Source organism: Rana temporaria, chromosome 5 (genome assembly GCF_905171775.1).
Source record: "Rana temporaria chromosome 5, aRanTem1.1, whole genome shotgun sequence".
Classification (NCBI taxonomy): domain Eukaryota; kingdom Metazoa; phylum Chordata; class Amphibia; order Anura; family Ranidae; genus Rana; species Rana temporaria.
The window spans coordinates 115,589,751-115,610,581 of NC_053493.1; the positions used below are offsets into that span (position 1 = coordinate 115,589,751).

Consider the following 20,831-nt stretch of genomic DNA (forward strand, 5'->3'; position numbering starts at 1 on the left):
AGATCCATCATAGCTCTGGGGAATTCGAAGGAAGACGGACATGCCAGCATACCATTGCTCAAACTACGAGGACCCCTCTGAGTGACCCCTGGTTTCTATGAGCCTGTAAGACCTCCGTAATAGAGGTCCACCTGATCTGGTAAGTGGCTAATCTGTCTGAATGTATATCATCGGCTGAAAATTCCTTTGAATATCATTGTCAGATCAATTTTCTATTGTGTGATTACATCCAATCAACATAATTTGGAGTGGACACTTGCTTTTTTGTATAAATCACTTGAACTGCTCACCTGTGGGATGTATCTAATTTTCCAATGTTACATTCATTTGTAAACATCTCTTCCTTTCTATATCAGGATATTTATTTATTTATTTTTTTGGTTGCGCATTTTTTACCCATTGTTCACATATTTGTATAGCTGTATATTCCAGCTTTCTGTACTATTGCAGCACCAGTCAGATTTTTCTGTTTGAAACACCATTTTTCCTCCTGCTAAGCTGGAAATGTTTAAGGAGCACATTTTGAGTGTGCGGTGGGGCATTTATTTGTTTCTTTTTTGTTAACCCATTCAGACCTCACTTTTTCTTTGTCTTTTTCTTTTTTAGCCCAGATCGTACTGATCATTGGTTTGTGGGGGGAAGCGCAGATTCCACGCTTTAAAGGTGCCAAGTCCTGCTGGAAAATGAAGTCAGCATCCCCATAGAGCTCGTCTGTGGAAGGAAGCATGAAGTGCTCCAAAATCTCCTGGTAGATGACTGCGTTGACCCCGGATTTAATAAAGCACAGTGGACCAACACCAGCAGATGACATGGCTCCCTAAATCAATGCAGACTGTGGAAACTTCACACTGGACTTTTTAAGCATCTTGCAGTGTGTGCCTCTCCATACTCTGGGTCCTTGGTTTCCAAATGAGATGCAAAATTTGCTCTCATCAGAAAAGAGGACTTTGGACCACTGAGCAACAGACCAGGTTTGTTTTTCTTTAGCCCAGGTAAGACGCTTCTGAAGTTATTTGTTGTTCAGAAGTGGCTTGACAAGAGTAATACGACATTTGAAGTCCATGTCCAGGATCCGTCTGTGTGTGGTGGCTCTTGATGCACGGACTCCAGCCTCAGTCCACTCCTTGTGAAAGTCCCCAACACTTTTGAATGGCCTTTTCCTGACAATCCTCTCCAGGCTGTGGTCATCCCTGCTGCTTGTGCACCTTTTTCTTCCACACTTTTCCCTTCCACATTACTTTCTATTAATGTGCTTTGATACAGCACTTTGGGAACATCCAACTTTTCTTGCAATTACCTTTTGAGGCTTTCCCTCCTTATGGAGGGTGTCAATGATGGTTTTCTGCACAACTGTCAGGTCAGCAATCTTTCCCATGATTGTGATTCCTACTGAAACAGACTGAGAGACCATTTAAAGGCTCAGGAACCATTTGCAGGTGTTATGGCTTAATTAGCTGATTAGAGTGGGACACTTTGAGCCTAGAATATTGCACCTTTTCACAATATTCTAATTTCTGGGATTGGGGTTTTCATGAGCTGTAAGCCATAATCATCACAATTATGAAAAATCACGGCTTGAACTATCTTGCTTTGCATGTAATGAGTCTATCTCATATATTAGTTTCACCTTTTAAGTTGCACGATATTCAAATTTTTCGAGTTTTCACCTGTATATAAATACATATTCATTAATTGCATTATATTCAGAAGCAATTAAAGAAATTGGGCATTATTTGGATTTTTTTTCACAAGTATGAAAAAAAGTATGATCAATTAGCTCCATAGCACAGGCTTAAACAAGGTAAGCAGAACACTAGGAACCTTATTTTACTGGATACAATGGAAGTAACAGGGATAACAATTTAAAATAAACTAAACAGACAGAATGGATAAAGTATAATGTAAAAATTCCTCCTTCTATGTTGATAGAAAAAAAACAGGCCTTTGAACTACAATAGAACATAAAATGTAGTTACATACTAATACAAGTTGTGTCAAAAAGAATTGTTAAAGCAAATCCATAACCCCCCCCCCCCAAAAAAAACAGCTGCTATTAGATACAATGTACAACACCCAGACTTACCTGCAACAGCCTTTTGTCACTACAAGTGAATCCTGGGCAATTCTGAATTGAAAAGCTCAAACGTTTTATGTATCAAAGCCCAACCACCCCATCTTGCCCCATGCTCATAGTGATGGGCCGATAGGAATATTTTAAAAGCAAGAGGGCGTGACCAAGCTATGATGGTAGAGCTGCTGTATTGCTCATCCACAAATCCAAACATGTTCAATGCGCTCTTCCTCCCTCTGTGCTGTTATGACAGGGGAAGATACATATATTACGTGTGTGCAAATTTGTGGACAAGGGAGAGTGCACTGTGCATATGCAGGTTTGTGGATAAGCAACATAGCAGCACTATGCTTGTTCCTGTGCTGATGGAGTAGCACTAAATGGACTCTCTGTACTAGCTTATAGTCAGAATGCTACTTTTTCTGGCCATGCTTTGTAAAAGCCATAGTTAGCCTACAAGTATGTAATTTCTCTATACTGCACAATGATTTGTAAACTACTGAGGCCTTTTGTCTGTATTTCCAATTTTATTATAAGAGTGAATTGACCCTTTAAGGGTTCTTAAATCGACAAACTAAGAATAAAAGAAGAATCTTAAAATTAGACTTTAAAATAGCCACCTCTGACCACAGATGCATCAGGACTTTAGAAGATTAATTCAAAATGGCTCTTTTAAAGGTATGGTTCAAAGTTTCCATTATTAGATTATAAGTATTCCATTATAGATTCTGTCTCATTTTCCATTTAATGCCTTCAGCACTTACCTTGGACTCGCCCTAGTAATTCCCTCCTTAACTAGATTGCTATTTCATTGTGATAGCATGTCTTATGTCTAGTATTAGGTGTGCAGCAGAAGAAAAGTCTGTCTTCTGAAATAAATGTCTCTATGAAATTTATTTTGTTTTTCTGAATGATGATTTAAAGTTGAACTGAATTTTTTATTTTTTTTATTTACTGCACTAATATCCTAATATTAAAATAATTTTTAAGCCCATGAGCTCTTATTTACTCACCTATTTAATGCTGTAACTTGAGCATCACCGGCTCACTTTAAAGCAGCATTCAACTCCCAACACCACAACCCATGTATTTTTCCCTCTTATCTGTTGTTCTGTGTTCTCTTTAAAACACATACTCACCCCAAAATAAAAACCAGCCTTGTTGCACTGTGATCCATTGTTTTGGTGCCATACAGGGTGTCTTGCACCACCAACTTGGTCTTCTTCAGTTGGCTGCCTTTTCTGGGTGCAAGCAGTCAGCTCTGATGACATTCTGGACCTGCTACCAGTCTGCCCTTGGCTCGTCCACTGACTGCTCTGTGTACGGACCCTGCAGCCTCTTGGGAGATGTGATAGAAGTATCCCTGGAGGCTACAGGACCAGGTACAGGTCATTCTGGCCTAGGTCAGAATGATAGTGGTGGGCAGGACCAAATAGTTTAAAAATAATTAGAAATAGAAAAAATATATATTTTTAGAACAATTCTGCTTGGGGAGGGAGGGAGTGTTAAAATGGAATTAACTTCCTGTCACATAATCAAAGTTTAAGATAAGAAACTGGGGCTCTTAACACCTAGGAAACAGAAAAACGTTCCCAGGAAGCAGTAATGGTACAGTAGAATGTAGCAGAATGATCAACCAGACTAGCACCCTACTTATTACACTTTGATAGAAAAATAGCCAGCTACAGTATGTGTTTCAATATGTTTCCATTTATCAGACTTATGGAGCAACTTACCTGTATAGCTGGAAGCCAGCACACTTTGCAGTTTAAGAATCATAGCTTTGAAATCGGTGTCCTGTTGATTACAAGAAAACAACCACACTGATTAATCATTAGCAATGCGTTGTAGTACAAGGATAATACATTAGGTGTACCTAAACCCCAAATTCTATACACTGCAGTGTAAAAGTCCTAAGGCCGCATACACACGATCAGTCAAAACCGATGAAAACGGACTGAAGGACCGTTTCATCGGTTAACTGATGAAGCTGACTGATGGTCTGATGTGCCTACACACCATCGGTTAAAAAAACGATCGTGTCAGAATGCGGTGACGTAAAACACACAACGTGCTAAAAAAACGAAGTTCAAAGCTTCCAAGCCTGCGTCGACTTGATTCTGAGCATGCGCGGCCTTTTGACCGATGCTTTTGCATACTAACGATCGGTTTTGACCCATCGGTTAGGCGTCCATTGGTCAAATTTTAAGTTCTCTTTTTTTTGACCGAAGGATAACTGACCGATGGGGCCCACACACAATCGGTTTGGACCAATGAAACTGTCCTTCAGTCCGTTTTCATCGGTTTTGACTGATCGTGTGTACGCGGCCTAAGATGTGGTACCTGCAACAGTTTTCTATTCCATTTCTAAGGTTGTTTTCATTTATTTTCAACTGGTGATTTTGCCAATAACACGTCCTGTTGTAGAGTGACAACACTCACTAACCCTAATGCATCAAGAACAGGACAGGATGACAGAAACCTAACCCTCTTCTCTTCTTAATAACATAGATGGGAAAGGGGGGGTAACTAAGAACAGTGTGCCTGACAAAAATCCAGCTTAGGAAGTTATCAGCTGAAAATAATTCTGGCAAGATAAACAGGTATTTTGCATGTATCAAACTAATTTTGCAAGATACTCTCAATGCTATATTTAACAGACCAAAACAGATCACAGTTCCTTGTTAGGGTTTTTAATACCCTTAAAGAAGACAAACGTTCTTTGCATGGAAGATTTTCATCTTATTAAATAAAAATACACTAGATCATTTCTACATTTCGTTGTACTGATGGGAATTCTATGGTGTAAATGGATTACATGTGGCCTCTCTAAGAGGACATACTCTGCAATGTTTCAACACCATCGAGATGTGTTTCACACACGTTTGTACCCCATTTCCTTGTTTCACCTGCCAAGTTTGCCTACAACTCGTTATTTTTTTGTTCCCTGCCACATTCCTTTACTGAGAGTTCAATGTTTTTCAGGAAGAAGGTATGAACAGGTAAGCATACTTTATATAGCCTGTTTCTTCTAGAAGATGGTCTACCACTTAGCGGTTGATTTACTAAAGGCAAACAGGCTGTTCACTTTGTAAGGAAAGCTACGCTTTGCAAAGGAATGCCAGAGCTTAGTGAATTTGGTATAGTTTCACTTTGCAAAGAAAATCCAATAACATAAAAGAGAAGGGTTTTTACATGATTGGATGATGGACATCAGAGTTTCACTTCATTCACTAAGCTCTGGGGCAAACTCCCTTGCAAAAATGCAACTTCCCAAGCAAAGTGAACTCTTTATTTGCCTATAGTAAATCAACCCCTAAGTTTCTACTTAAACTCTATGGGGCAGATTCACGTAGAGCCGCGTAAAATTGTGCGGGCGTAACGCATCTGATTTACGTTACACCTCCGCAACTTACACGGGCAAGTGCTGTATTCTCAAAGCACTTGCTCCGTAAGTTGCGGCGGCGTAGCGTAAATCGGCCGGCGTAAGCCCGCCTAATTCAAATTTGGATCAGGGGGGTGTGTTTTATGCAAAACTACTGTGACCCGACGTGATTGACGTTTTTTCGGAACGGCGCATGCGCCGTCCGTGGAATTTCCCTGTGTGCATTGCTCCAAAGTACGCCGCAAGGACGTCATTGATTTCGACGTGAACGTAAATGACGTTGAGCCCCATTCACGGACGACTTACGCAAACGACGTAACTTTTTCAAATTTCGATGTGGGAACGACGGCCATACTTAACATTGGCTGCACCTCATATAGCAGGGGCAACTTTACGCCGGGAAAAGCCTAACGTAAAGGCATAAGGCATCGGTATAAGGCATTTATTACACCATTTGGGAAGGAAAAATAGCAGGATTGCTGTGGATTGAGGAGACACATCCCTGGTTGTTATTACTAAAGGCATTAATTACATCTTGGTCTGGTGAGCGCATATTATATAGAAAGGTGGTGGTGACACTATGGGTGAAAAGTCACGAATATTTGATTGATTCTTTTGGGATCCCTATCGGAATCTGCATTTATTTCCAGACTATTTATTTGATAATATTTTTTGGACTATTCTTTTGGCACTTTTATATTCTTTTATTTTATTAATATTTTTTGATTGATATTTTTTGATTATATATTTTTTTGGGTTTGATCACTTCTTGTTTGAGCACATTGGTTATCTATTTACCCATTTGATTTATTTATTTAAAGCTGTAGGTGTATTATCCACATTCATATATATATATATATATATATATATATATATATATATATATATATATATATATATATATATATATATATATATTCTTTGCACAGGATCAGTGCAGTATTATATGCACATACATATAAAAAAATTTTTTTCACAATTTATTCACTTCTTTTTAGAGGTGTTCACTGAAACTGCAGCAGACCACTATTTTTAAACTATAGATGAGCGCCGGTGACACAATATATACACAATTAAAAGAAATTCCCTACAATGCCTCTGCATACATTTCTCCATTTTTAATATGTACATTTTTACAAAATCACAATGTTGCATAGTATTCCAAAGCTAAGAGCTATTACTTGTATGAAACAATTCAGATTATTGTTTCAAAATGATATTCCACTAATGGAATTACATACAGAAGACAATTTTTGAGCTAGATCTAAAAAAAGTTAAATAACCAATTAGCAATGACCTTTCCTTGGTACACCAGATCACTTTACATACCATCTTATAGAATTCCCTTTTTGTATGGGGCTCTTCCGTGTAGTAGGATGAAGTTCCCCTTAGGCCCCCCTTGACGTTTCTCCTCTATTTGAACACACAGCTGCACTTACAGATTTTACATGCAGTATTGCTTGCAAAATAAGTACCATTGATCAAAATCGATTTTTTTCTAAACAGCATTGGAAAGGTATCTGGGGAAGGTAAAGACCTCTCTACATTGCTATATGGCAGGGCCTCAGTTAAAAGGTCACATGGCGGAAGTAGAAACATCATTATCCTAAATAACACATGTGCATTGAGCCTCTTAACTTATAAGGCTTTCAGACAGAAAACCTTATTGAGAATTGACTAACTGTACTTTTTCTAAATAAATAAATAATATACAAATAGCATAATAACAATGAAACATTAACAAAGTTAAATAAAACAGCAAATGGCTATTTATGCATTATTTAGTGAAATGTATTGTATGGATGACTGTCTCTAACTTACTCTTAAGCTCCAAGCTGACAGCTTATCAATATCCTGCTGTGATGTTAAAGACAATGCATGACTTAGCAGACATGTACCAGATAATCAACGCAAGGAACTGAGGAAGCATGTAGGAAGGAGTAGTTAGTCCTAGATAGTTTCCTAATGATTCATTATGATTGGTTTGGTCAAATCATAACCATTTTACCATTGTATTAATTTTCTGCACCTGAAAATAAGTAATGACCATAAAATAATACTTGTATCAACTGATACTATATGCAGAAAGGTGCAAATCTGCTCAATTTGGGGGATACATTCTCTGTATTTTTGTTCAATTAAATTTTAATGTTGTGATGTTGCCATATGTGACACATAAAGCAATGCATATTAAATGCATCTGAAGGTGTATTGCATTGGCCATCGACACAGGCCCGTGATACATCATTTTGTTTAATTGTTTAAAAAAACAAAAAAACTGTGGTTATCATATCCCATCTGCCTCAAAAAATGATATAAAAGTAATTTGAGTACAGTGTGGTATGACTGAGTATTTGTCATTCAAACTGAAAAATTACCTGATAATGAAGGGGTATATACAGGCTAGCACTGGATGCATTGCTGCATTAATTTGCGTCTTTTATGCTCATCTGGCGTTCGCCTTTAGATCTATAATAGCTCTTGCTATTAATCAATATGAGACTCGCCTCTATTATATATCAATTAGGCAAGATAGGGGATACAGACTCAGGAAGGGCCTGTCTATTACGGGCACATGGGCGCCGCCCCCCCTGTCATCCGTTGTCTCCCCTATCCATGCGTCCGGCCCCTTTCAGCACACCGGACCATGGATTCCAATGTGGAGGGGTCGTTTTCTTGAAGCACCTATTAGAGCTAGAGGCTCTAATAGACTTCAATATAGGGTGGGCTCGGGTCGCAGAGAGTGAGCTCCGATCCCACCCAGGTGTGTTACAACAGTGAATGAATATTCACTGTTGTAACACTGATCCTCCTCTCGGCCAATCAGGAAGCGGACTTTGACATCGATCACCTGATTGGCTGAAAGGACAGGCGATCCTATTGGATGCCTAGGAGGAGGAGGGGGAGGAGCTGGAAGCTGCCATGGAGGACAGGATTTGAAGCTAAGCCAAGCCACTATACGCTGCCTGCCACCCACCCACCGCCATGAAGGCCAGGACTCGTAGCCCAACTGAGCCGCTATACACGTTGCCTGCCACTTGCCATGATGGGGTAAGTGCTGGACGTGCCACTCGGGGGGGTTGTTGTGTGCCGCTCAGGAGGGGTAGTTGTGTGGGGGTAAGAAAGGTAGCCACTCCAGGTGGGAACCTTGGTGGTGATCCACCCCACAGAGATCTCAGGTGCAGGCAATGCAATCAGCAAGGCAGGAATAGCAAGGATGTATTTCTGGACAGCCGCAATCTGAACAATAGTAGCCTTTATTAGAAATTCGGACAGCACTACAAGCCACAGCAAACAAAACTTGGGTAGCTGACGCATTTCACACGGTATCTAGTGTTTAGTCATAGTTAGCTATGACTAAACACTAGATACAGTGTGAAACGCGTCAGTGCCCAAGTTTTGTTTGCTGTGGCTTGTAGTGCTGTCCGAATTTTAATAAAGGCTACTATTGTTCAGAGTGCGGCTGTCCAGAAATACAGGGGTAGTTGTGTGCCGCTCAGGAGGGGCAGTTGTGTGCCACTTAGGGGGGGGTAGTTGTGCTCAGGGGGGTGGTTGTTTGCTGCCCCCCCAAAAAACACCAGCCACCACTGTACAGACTAAAAATTACTGCATCTTTCTGAGCAAAGAGTTACCATGCAGCCATTTCTGCTGCCACCAAGCATTATCTAGACGTTTGTTTCAGTTGTCTATGTATGCACAGCCAAATCTGACCTAACCACCTGGTGCTCTGAGCAACGTGTGAACTGTAGATGTCACATTGCTGTCCCACCTGTTGATAGGTTGTTTGTGTTATCTGTGTCTCTTGTGCATCATCTTCTTCCTCTGCAGATTCTGTATCACTTTCTTCAGAACAAGATTCAAAGCCGTCTTCATAATATTGGTCTGCTATAAGTGGGTCTTCTGGAATATCTTTAAAGTATAACAAATACAGATACTGATTAATAAAATCTATTTCAACAAAAAGTAACAAAAACATACACAGTTTATTTTGATTAATAGCTAGGGAATAAGGAATACGATGCTGAAAAGATCAGTTTAGAAGATTGAAGATATAGGACGTTGAATATGTTTTGTTGACTGAATTATGTTGGCTGATGATTGATATTTTCAGAGCATACCAATAATCGATACATACCAAATTGATATATATATATATATATATATATATATATATATATATATATATATATATATATATACACACACTAAGGATAAAAATGTAATGTAAAGAGGTGTATATGGTACATGACACGTGAACATAGCATAGCAGACCAAAATTATGGTCCCGAGGGCACAAATGTCAAGATGGAAAGATGGCCTTAAGTTCTCCTGCAAAATGTCTTGATAAACTTGGAAATTAATTTTTCCTTCGATGATAGCAATTCGTCCAGGCCCTGACGCAGCAATGAAGTCCCAAACCATGATGCTCCCACCACCATACTTCACAGTTGGGATTTTGATGTTGGTGTGCCGTGTCTCTTTTTCTCCACACATAGTGTTGTGTGTTTCTTCCAAACAACTCAACTTTGGTTTCATCTGTCCACAGAATATTTTGCCAGTACTACTGTAGAACATCCAGGTGGCTTCCTCTGTGGTATCCTCCCATGAAATCCATTCTTGTTTAGTGTTTTACATATCGTAGATGCGCTAACAAGGATGTTAGCATATGCCAGAGATTTTTGTAAGTCTTTAGCTGACACTCTAGAATTCTTCTTCACCTCATTGAGCAGTCTGAGCTGTGCTCTTGCAGTCATCTTTACAGGATGGCAACTCCTAGGGAGATCAGTAGCAGTGCTGAACTTTCTCCGTTCATAGACAATTTGTCTTACCGTGGACTGATGAACAGCAAGCCTTTCCAGCTTTTTGCAAGTCAACAATTCTTAATCGTAGGTCTTCTGAGAGCTCTTTTGTGTAAGACATCATTCACACCAGGCAATACTTCTTGTGAAAAGCAAACCCAGAACTGGTGTGTGTTTTTTATAGGGCAGGGCAGCTGTAACCAACACCTCCAATCTCATCTTATTGATTGGACTCCAGTTGGCTGACACCTCACTCCAATTAGCTTTTGGAGATGTCATTAGTCTAGGGGTTCACATACTTTTCCCACCTGCACTGTAAATGTTTACATAGTGTGTTCAATAAAAACATGGTAACATTTAATTATGTGTGTGTTATTCGTTTAAGCAGACATTGATTGTCTATTGTTGTGACTTAGATGAAGATCAGATCACATTTTATGACCAATTTGTGCAGAAATCCATATAATTCCAAAAGGGTTCACATACTTTTTATTGCAACTGTATATATATATATATATATATATATATATATATATATATATATATATACACACACACACACACACAGTATATACTAAGACATGCAGAGACTTTTTAGGGTTATGTTATTAGTGAGGACACGTTATACTATTTCAGGCTTACTGACAGTTTTATAAAGTCTTTTATCTTTAAACATATTTATAGTGTCACTTTACTCCCTGGATATATTGGGTAATGTTCTGTGTTGCTATGCATTATGTGGTACATATACAAAGGAATGGGTATATTTTCTTTTAGCAGCTGCAGGTGACAAAGAAATGTGGTTTGATGAACAGCTTTAATTTTAAATAAACGTGTTAATATACTGAACTTCCCACAGAATGGAAACACCAGAATATATCTGAGGAAATATTCTGCGGCTGACAATTTCCACAGATCACACAGCCTGTAGGTACCCATCAGATATGTCAAGTAAAGGAATTGCCAGACTTTAGACTAACAACTTTTCACATTCATAACCAGACTCCTATGATCTTATTTATTTCAAAAGCTTTTCTCTTTCTTGAGAATATTCAAAAGTATACTGTTAAATGTATTTTTGAAAGCGATCATAGCTTTCAAAATATTAACTTTCAAATTACATTTGTTATCCTTAATGTTTTTTTATTCCTAAAGTTTTTAAGTTTGTATTGCAAAAAACACCTTGCAAGTGCATATACAGAATATTATCTGTCAGCAGCTGATCAACATACAATTGTATTAAATGTTTTTATTGTTTTAACTAAGTTTTAGTGCATCTATATTCCCTGTGCTGTTTGTGTGCTTTACCATGCAATGATTGGATACATTTTGGAGTTGATTTACTAAAGTCAAATAGACTCTGCACTTTGCAAAGTGCAATTGACCGCTGCAAGTGCAGATGCTCTAAAGCTTAGTAAATGAGGTAAAGCTTCACTTTGCAAAGAGTATCTAATCACGTGCAAGGAAAATAAAAAAAAAACAGTATTTTTGCTTGAGAAAAGTGGGTAACTAAAGCGCTAGCCAACAGTGAAAAAGTAATGAGTGACCAGTGAAAAAAACAAAATGCTGCTCAAATCTAAATTGTGCTAACAACAAATAAAAGGTATAAAGTGAGAGTGATGAGCGCAAACTGAGAATCTAAAAGTGAATATAAAGACAGTCAGAAGACTGATAACTATCTATTTATAGACTTAATAAATTGCAAGGCTATGAACCATAAATTAAAGTCCAAAACGCAAAAATAATGCATTATTTTTGCAATTTGGACTTTAATTTATGGTTCATAGCCCTGCAATTTATTAAGTCTATTAATAGATAGTTATCAGTCTTCTGACTGTCTTTATATTCACTTTTAGATTCTCAGTTTGCGCTCATCACTCTCACTTTATAGTATTTTTGCTTGTACATGATTGGATGATGGAATTCAGCAGAGCTTTTCCTCATTTACTAAGCTCTGGAGCAACTGCTCTCGCAGAGTGCAACTGCACTTTGCAAAGTGCACAGTCTATTTTCCTTTAGTAAATAAACCCCTTTGTGTCTGCAGTTTGTGGTGTCATGGCTGATCAATTCCACTATGTCTGTGGTGTTAATTTACTAAAGGCAAATAAACTGTGCACTTTTCAAAGGGCAGCTGCACTCTGCAAAAGCAGACAAAAGGGACAAGACTACTTCCTGTTCCAGGTCGCACAGTGGTAGCCAGTCCTCAATTTTTTTTTGGGGGTGGGGTTTTGGCAAAATAATGCCACCCTCTGTCCCTTAGGGAGATGGACAGGAATGCAGCGATCAATGAGATTGTACAGTGTATGGGTGGGCGGTGTACTCACTTCTTCCAGCAGCCCAGGAGGATCCCGCTGTATGACTTCTCCCTGCAGCTTAGGGTCATCACCAGGATGTAATTTACCATGTGCTCCACCAGGACTGGCACCAGACGGCCAACACCCAGCCTCGGACTCCATGCTCACTCTGGTTTCTGGATGCAAGCTCCAGCCCTCCCCGGCCACAGGCCTGCACCAGGAACAGGAAGTGTGTCCTGATTGAGACCCGATTGGCCAGGGTCATCCTAAGATGGGCCCACCCTTGTTTTAAAGATGATTAGAGCCTCAGGCTCTATTTACATGTTTCAAAACAAAACTACAAAAATTGGAAACCCTGAATCCGGCACCCTGCATGTAGATTAGGGGCCGGGTGCATGGATTAGGGGGCATCGCTACCGCCCCCCTTATGGATTGCCCGCCACTGGTCATGCATTAACCACTGCAGTGGCATGACAAATGCCTCATGTTTCAACACAAACAAAAACTTCTGACACAGGAATGTGAAAATTTCTTGTACGTTCAGTTTTAGCTTTTTTTCTTATTTCCTTTTCCAAGCACTTCTTCATTAAATCATATGTTTTTATTCAAAATAATATATATAGTTTTGGTTAAAATGTTTTATATTGCTGTATGTAGCCGCATCTGAGATTATGCACTCTTTCTATCTAAATGATTTTTGTCACCAGCACAAAAAATTATGGCAATTTGTAATTTAACAGCTGTGCCCAAATTGTGTCAATGGGTTTTTGTTTGCTTTAAGTGGATTTTAGATTCCCATACAATTCTATGTAAATGCAATACCCATTGAAGCAGGTCATTGGTAAGTCAGATAGAAGTCAACTGCAGATCACATGTTCTGGTCCTTAAATTTTAAATGATCTCAGAAGCCTCTCCAACTAGTGCCAAACTGATGTTATTGGCACAAGCTCAAAACCCCCATTGCCATAGGCCCAAAGGCGGCACCTGTTCCAATGACAACTGTTAAATTGTAGATTTTCTTCCACTTTCTGTCATGGTAACAATGACAGTTGCTAAGAAGTTCAGTAAGAAAGGAAAAATCTATCTATTGGCATACCCCTTTAAAGGTGCCAAAAGTTTAAAGAGGAAGTAAACTCCCCTGGTTTGTTTGTACCTATCGGTAAGCCTATAATAAGGCTTACCTATAGGTACTGTAAATATCTCCTAAACTTGCACCGTTTAGGAAATATTTACTGTATACCCCGCCGATTACGTCATCGGTGCATGCGCTCTGAAGGAACGGGGCCCATGCCATTTCTTCAAAGCAGTGTGCCATGACCAGTGGCTCCCACACGCATACGTGGGAGTGACGTAATAGTGGCTCCGGCCAATCACAGTGCCGGAGCCCGCAAACCCAGAAGAAACACCGGGGAAGATGTTAGCCGCTTCAGCGGTGTGGGGGTGCCGTTGCAGGGGTTTTGTTCTATGGTAAGTATATCACAGTGAGCTACTAGCTCATTATGCCTTTTGTCTTACAGGTTTCTTTTGGGGGGGGGATTTGGGGGGTTTACAACCTCCTTAACTGATTATATTTGCCATTTTATAAGCATTGTCAATTCATATTTGTGCTTTCTGTTGTAGCGATTGCCCGCTGTGTCTTTCTAGATATGACTCACCTGGAGCTTTTGGACTCATACTATTAGCTGGATTCAGAAAGATTTACGCCGGCGTATCAGTAGATACGCCGACGTAACTCTGAATCTGCGCCGTCGTAAGTTTAAGTGTATTCTCAAACTGAGATACACTTAAACCTAGCTAAGATACGACAGCCTGCGCCGTTGTATCTTAGGGTGCAATATTTAGGCTGGCCGCTAGGTGGTGCTTCCATTGAGTTTGGCGTAGAATATGTAAATCCCTAGATACGCCGATTCACGAACGTACGTGTGCGCCCGTCGCAGTAAAGATACGCCGTTTACGTAAGGCGTTTTCCGGTGTAAAGTTATTCCATCAAATAGCTGGCCTAGTCAATGTTAAGTATGGCCGTCGTTCCCGCGTCAAAATTTGAACATTTAACGTTGTTTGCGTAAGTCGTCCGTGAATAGGGCTAGACATAATTTACGTTCACGTCGAAACCAATACGTCCTTGCGGCGTACTTTGGAGCAATGCACACTGGGATATGTACACGGACGGCGCATGCGCCGTTCGTAAAAAACGTCCTACTTGAATCTACTTGAACCTACTTGATGCGGCGCCCTACTTGGATCTGGCCATATATCTCTAGGTCTTCAATAAAAAAAAAAAATCTGGTAAAAGAAAGACAGGGTGGGCTCCTTACTGTCACCAGAAAAAAATCCAAATCGGATTCTGCTTATAACACTGTAGAGAGTTAAGAGGAAAGAAAGCTGTCTCAAGTAAAGTAGAATATTTCTACAATGCACCATTTTTTTAAGCAAACAGATGCATATGCATCATGTGGGCCAATTTTTAGGCTTTAAAAAAGGGACCTTTACCCTCCCACCTTTTACCTGTTACCCAGGGTTACCCTCACATATTTACCTGGCCAGCAGATCCAGCCCACCGCTGTCACACACCCTGTCCCATGTTGTCATCTTGATCTTTGAGCCTGGCCTCATCGGGGGCTGGGCGTCCCTTCCCTGGTTCAGGCAGCCTAGCCCCTGATGGAAAGCGCCAGGCTCGCCCTCCTCCTTAACGGCACACATACACTAAATTGCCAAAAGTATTGGGACGCCTGCCTTTACACGCCCATGAACTATAATGCAAACATTGCAGGCGGGAGAATGGGCAGATGACGAAACATGTGGGAAGCAACCTATGGCAAATAAGTACCTATTTTTTAAGAAACGCTGCTTTAAAATAAATCCTGTTATGATGGGAGCTGCAATTGCTGACCTTCTTTGATTTATGCTAGTTGCCTGGATGTGTATCATTTCAAAACTTGCAATATAAACCAGAGGGCCAGCAGAGCAGCCAAGCAGTTAGCATTTTCAGAAGCAGAAATGGCAGCATTCATGTTTTACTTATATATATATTATGATAGATTTCCTTTAAAGCCAACTCTTTAAAATATTAAAATTCGAAGAACAAATATATGTTCTTTCCTTTTTTTGCCCTACTTCACATAACTAAATTCAATTCAGACTTGATTTCTTCTACATGAATAACGTATAAATACAGTAATATTATCTCATGTTATACAATCCACTTCACAGGCTAAAGCAACATTTTCATACCATTTTGCTGCATTTGGAGTCTATTTGCTTTAATGTTTTAAATGGCTCATTAAATGAAATCAGGGTTAAGATTTTGCATCTGGCAAAATGAACAACACATTTTGATTGCAGAATACTTCCAAATTGTAAATCAGCTGTACATCTAATATAATGTTTTCTGTCATTTTTCAACAGTAATACACCTTTTTTAATATTTTTCCCCCCATTCTAGAATTTCTAAATGAAATTATGCATGGCTGCATAAATAAATTAAACATTAAGTCACGAATGGCTTGTTGTTCATGCTTAGAAAATGATGGTTCTGCTGTTGTACTTGCCTCCATTTGGAGTAAACACAGCAGTAAGATTACTGAGATGTAGAAAACCACTCTAGCTATAATGGATTCTCATTTATAGTGTCTACTTTGCTTTTTACTTTAATTTACAACACTCATGTACTGTGCCCTGGCTTTTCTCCCTATGATCCTGATCTCTTTTAACAGATAATTGGCAATCAACGGAAATAATACAGCACATATGTCAAGGGGTGAAACAGCAAACCTGCTCTTGGGAACAGTTGCCAAAATCATAAACCATTAAGAGTGTACATGAAAATTGTCAGCCATTTACTGAATGCATGCAGTGGCAATCTAGGGGAATCCACTATTATGCGAGAAAGATAATGATATTCACAAAACGCATCATCTTGTAATATGTTAATGCTGGGAAGAAGAGGCAATGACTTATGCATCTTCAAAAAAATTGTTTTCTGATTCTGATTTGCACTGTAGCAAGGTCATTGGAATGGATGATAGTTAAGAGTTGACGAGTCTCACTAAATTCAGACCGATCTCAGACACATTGTTGCCTGTACATAGGTTTCACCAATGACCTTCCCTCCACCCACAACAACCTACTGTTCTGCTAGGTACTGTGTGCTAGTTTTCAAGGCCTACTTGTCTACTGCAGATTGTATGCTCTGGTCAGCCAAGAACCAAAAAGCCAGGTGTTGTACATTTTACCTACAGATAAGCCTATAATAAGTCTTAGGCCTCGTACACACGACCGAGGAACTCGTCGGAAAAGACACATCGTTTTCCTCGATGAGTTCCTTGTTAGACTTGTCGAGGAACTCGACAAGCTTTCTTTGCGTACACACGGTCAAGACCAAATCTCCTTGTTCTCAAACGCGGTGACGTACAACACATACAATGGCAGGGGACGTTCGATTCCACTGGCATAACCCTTGGGGCTGCTTTTGCTAATCTCATGTTACTACGTGTTAAGTAAAAGTTTGGTAAGAGACAATTTGCACTTTTCAGTCTGTTACAGCCTGACAAATGTGCTATCTCTATTACAAACGCTACTTTTACCGAAGGTGCGCTCCTGTCTCATACTTTATTCTGAGCATGCGCGGGTTTCTTAGCATACACACACTCGTGTTGCTCATTGAAAACCAGCCCGACGAGGAACACGACGAGGAAATTGAGACTCCGGTTGAGAAAAAAGAGAACTTGTTCTCTTTTTTCCTCGTCGAGTTTCTCGACAGTTTCCTTAATGAAAAACGTACACACGACCGTTTTCCTTGGCAAAAAAGCACTCCCACCAAGTTTCTTGATGGATTCTATCGAGGAAAACGGTTGTGTGTACAAGGGTACAGGGTCCTCCCAGCTCTCAGGTGCTGCAGACACAGCTCAAAAAAACAGGACTAAGACCCCCCCCCCACACCCCCCTAGCCAATTGATCCAGGGTTGCACCGATCGCCGTTAAGGGGTCAGGAAGGAATTTTTTCCCCCCATCGCTGCAGATTGGCACAGCACGCCTGGGGTTTTTCGCCTTCCTCTGGACCAATCGGGGAGAGAAGACTCAACGAGTGACGGCTCACTTGGACAGTCTTCCACCCATCACGTCCGGCGTCTCGCGGCTCTTCCTGCATCCGCGCCAGACCAGGCCTCATTCGCGGCCGCCGCAATTAGGAAAGACTGACGACAATGTGACTGGCGACAATGGCTAATCTGCGATACTCTGCGGACTCTATTCGGGGTCTCAGACAATTCGCAACAGCATTACCAGCCGTCACCAAAAAGGCCTTAAAAATAGAGCAACTTTTGAGATTCGATCGACGATCGACCATCAAAAATGTAAACTATTTAACCCAGCTCAAGCACATATCATGTGCTTTGATCAACACAAGATCGGCAGTAAAACACCGATTAGAAATCCACGATTTCTTACTACAAAACGATCTAGACTGCCTCTTTATTACAGAAAGCTGGCTCTCAGACGACTGCAACACCATTCTCGGAGAATTGGTGCCAGAAAACTATCGCATTATAACGGAAAACAGAATAGGGCAAAGAGGAGGAGGCCTGGCGGTGATCCACAAGAATCACATTACAATCACTAAGCCAGCCCTTCAAAATCCTCTTCCATTCATGGAAACCCTTACTCTTCAACTTCAAACTTCCCCCCAGGAGACTGTTCACATTCTCCTCTGCTATAGGCCACCTGGGCCAAAATCGCAGTTTTTGCCATCTTTAACGGAGTTTATATCCACTTATACCCTTAACAGCAAACACCTTTTGCTGCTCGGGGACTTTAATCTGTGGGCCAACTCCGCACAGGATCCCATTGCGGACGCCTGCATCAATCACCTGGAGGGAGTAGGGCTACAGCAACTTATATGCGGGCCAACACATGCTTCAGGTCACACACTCGACCTAATTTTCAGACAAAATCTGAAAATAAGCATTTTAGAAAATGAACCATTGCCATGGACAGACCACCATGCAATCAATTTCATAATCTCCAAAATTCCCCCAGTGATAAAAGCACCCAAGCCGGTGACAATACACTGGGCTAGATCTCAGAAGAAGCTCCATTCGGAACTCTTTAAATCTACCTTGGGAAACAGAATCAAAACAATCCATCCACATCAAACAGCCGCAGATACACTGGATGCCATAAACGCAGCCCTGCTACAGTCAGCCGATTTAGTAGCACCGAAACGCAAAGCCTGCATCCGAAAAAGAAAGTCTGGCTGGTTCAACAACCAGCTGTCGCTTCTGAAGCAAGAGCGCAGAAGGGCGGAAGCCGCCTGGAAAAGAAGCCCTGCAGAGGATAACCTCATCATCTACAAGGCAATAACAACACGATATCATAAAGAAATCTTCAAAGCCAAGAAACATAATTTTTCTATGGCGATTAACAGCGCCCTAAACCGCCCCCGCGAACTCTTCAAGATGGTCACCCAGACCATGAATCCAGGATGTCTTGAAGTCCCCAACTCAGACACCCAAGAGTTCTGTAATGAACTATCGGATTTCTTCATCAACAAAATTGAAAGAATCCGGGAAAGCATCTTGCAAAACAATACCCCCCTCAACCCCACCGTCAATCAACCACAAAACACCCACAGAAATGCTCTACAATCAACAAAGTTCACTCTGGAACCGATCTCCATCGATACCACAAAAAATATCATTGGTGCTTTGCGGAACAGCACATCGCCCAATGATATCATCCCCACCAAACTGCTGAAGGAATGTGCCGACATCCTGGCACCACCCATCACACAGCTTATAAACCAGTCATTTAAGGAAGGCACAGTGCCATCCCTGTTGAAAGAGGGCACAATCCAGCCCATCTTGAAAAAACCTAACCTGGATCCCAAGGACCCAACTCACCGCCGTCCCATAACAGGCCTAAATATTCTCTCCAAGATAATGGAGAAAGTAGTGGTACAACAGCTGCAACAGCATCTAGATACCCACAATCTACTGGATCCATTACAATCAGGCTTCCGTCCCGGACACGGGACAGAAACGGACTTACTCAAAATATGGGACGATGCCCTCGAGGCCGCAGACGAAGGAGAATCTTGTCTCCTGGTTCTGCTGGACCTAAGCGCAGCCTTTGACACGGTAGACCACAAACTGTTACTGATGCGACTAGCCAAGGTAGCAGAAGTCGCAGAAGGTGATTTACCATGGTTTTCTTCCTTTCTTGAAAACCGATCACAAACAGTTAAATTGGGTTCTTTCACGTCGGAAAAGCGCACGGTGTCATGTGGAGTCCCCCAAGGATCCCCCCTGTCACAGGTGCTTTTCAACATCTATCTTCGCCCTCTCTTTGATATTATCAGTAGCCAAGAACTACTCTATCACTCGTATGCAGACGATACGCAACTGTATTTTCGCATCTGCAACAAAAAGGATCATCATCCCAGTTTAGAGAAATGTCTCTCTTTGATAGAAAACTGGATGACAAAGAGTTATCTTAAACTCAACAGTTCAAAAACAGAACTCCTTATGTTTCACGCCAGCCGAAAGAGTCAACTGGCAACAACCTGGACACCCCCGCCCATTCTGGGCCAAATCACCACCCCTAGCTCCAAAGTCAAAAGTCTCGGGGTCATCTTCGACACCTTCATGACAATGGACGCACAAATAGGGTCAGTAGTCAGCGGAGCGCACCATCTGTTGCGCCTACTACGCAGACTTAAAGTATAACCTCTGAGGTAGTAATACATAAGTAAAAAATAAAAGGTACCATCATCCAGGAATTTTGATAAAGAAAAAGATTGGATCTAAGGTCCCCAAACCAGAGAACCAAGAAGGGATGGGCCGTTTGGACTATTGCGGTACTGGTAAAACTCAATGAAAAAAATATACAATTGAAATATAAACAATATAATTTTATTAAATCAGAAATACAATAAAAAATTAAAAATGGTGACGACCATACATAGCACCAATACAATGATCCCGGGAAGGGAAAATTAATGGCTCGAAGGTCACGACATTGAGCTTAATGTCGTGACCTTCGAGCCATTAATTTTCCCTTCCCGGGATCATTGTATTGGTGCTATGTATGGTCGTCACCATTTTTAATTTTTTATTGTATTTCTGATTTAATAAAATTATATTGTTTATATTTCAATTGTATATTTTTTTCATTGAGTTTTACCAGTACCGCAATAGTCCAAACGGCCCATCCCTTCTTGGTTCTCTGGTTTGGGGACCTTAGATCCAATCTTTTTCTTTACTACGCAGACTTATTCCATTTATCCC

General features: G+C 40.6%; 1 protein-coding gene across 1 annotated transcript in view; it reads right to left on the reverse strand.

The window, feature by feature from the left end:
* NEK11 (NIMA related kinase 11) overlaps positions 1-20,831 on the reverse strand; it is a 340,812-nt gene that overhangs the window by 35,880 nt on the left and 284,101 nt on the right. Inside the window, exons 13-14 of the mRNA XM_040353041.1 lie at positions 9,226-9,365; positions 3,808-3,868 (exon numbers count right to left, since the gene is read on the reverse strand). Of these exons, the coding sequence (XP_040208975.1) occupies positions 3,808-3,868; positions 9,226-9,365 (201 nt within the window). The remainder of the gene's footprint in view (positions 1-3,807; positions 3,869-9,225; positions 9,366-20,831) is intronic.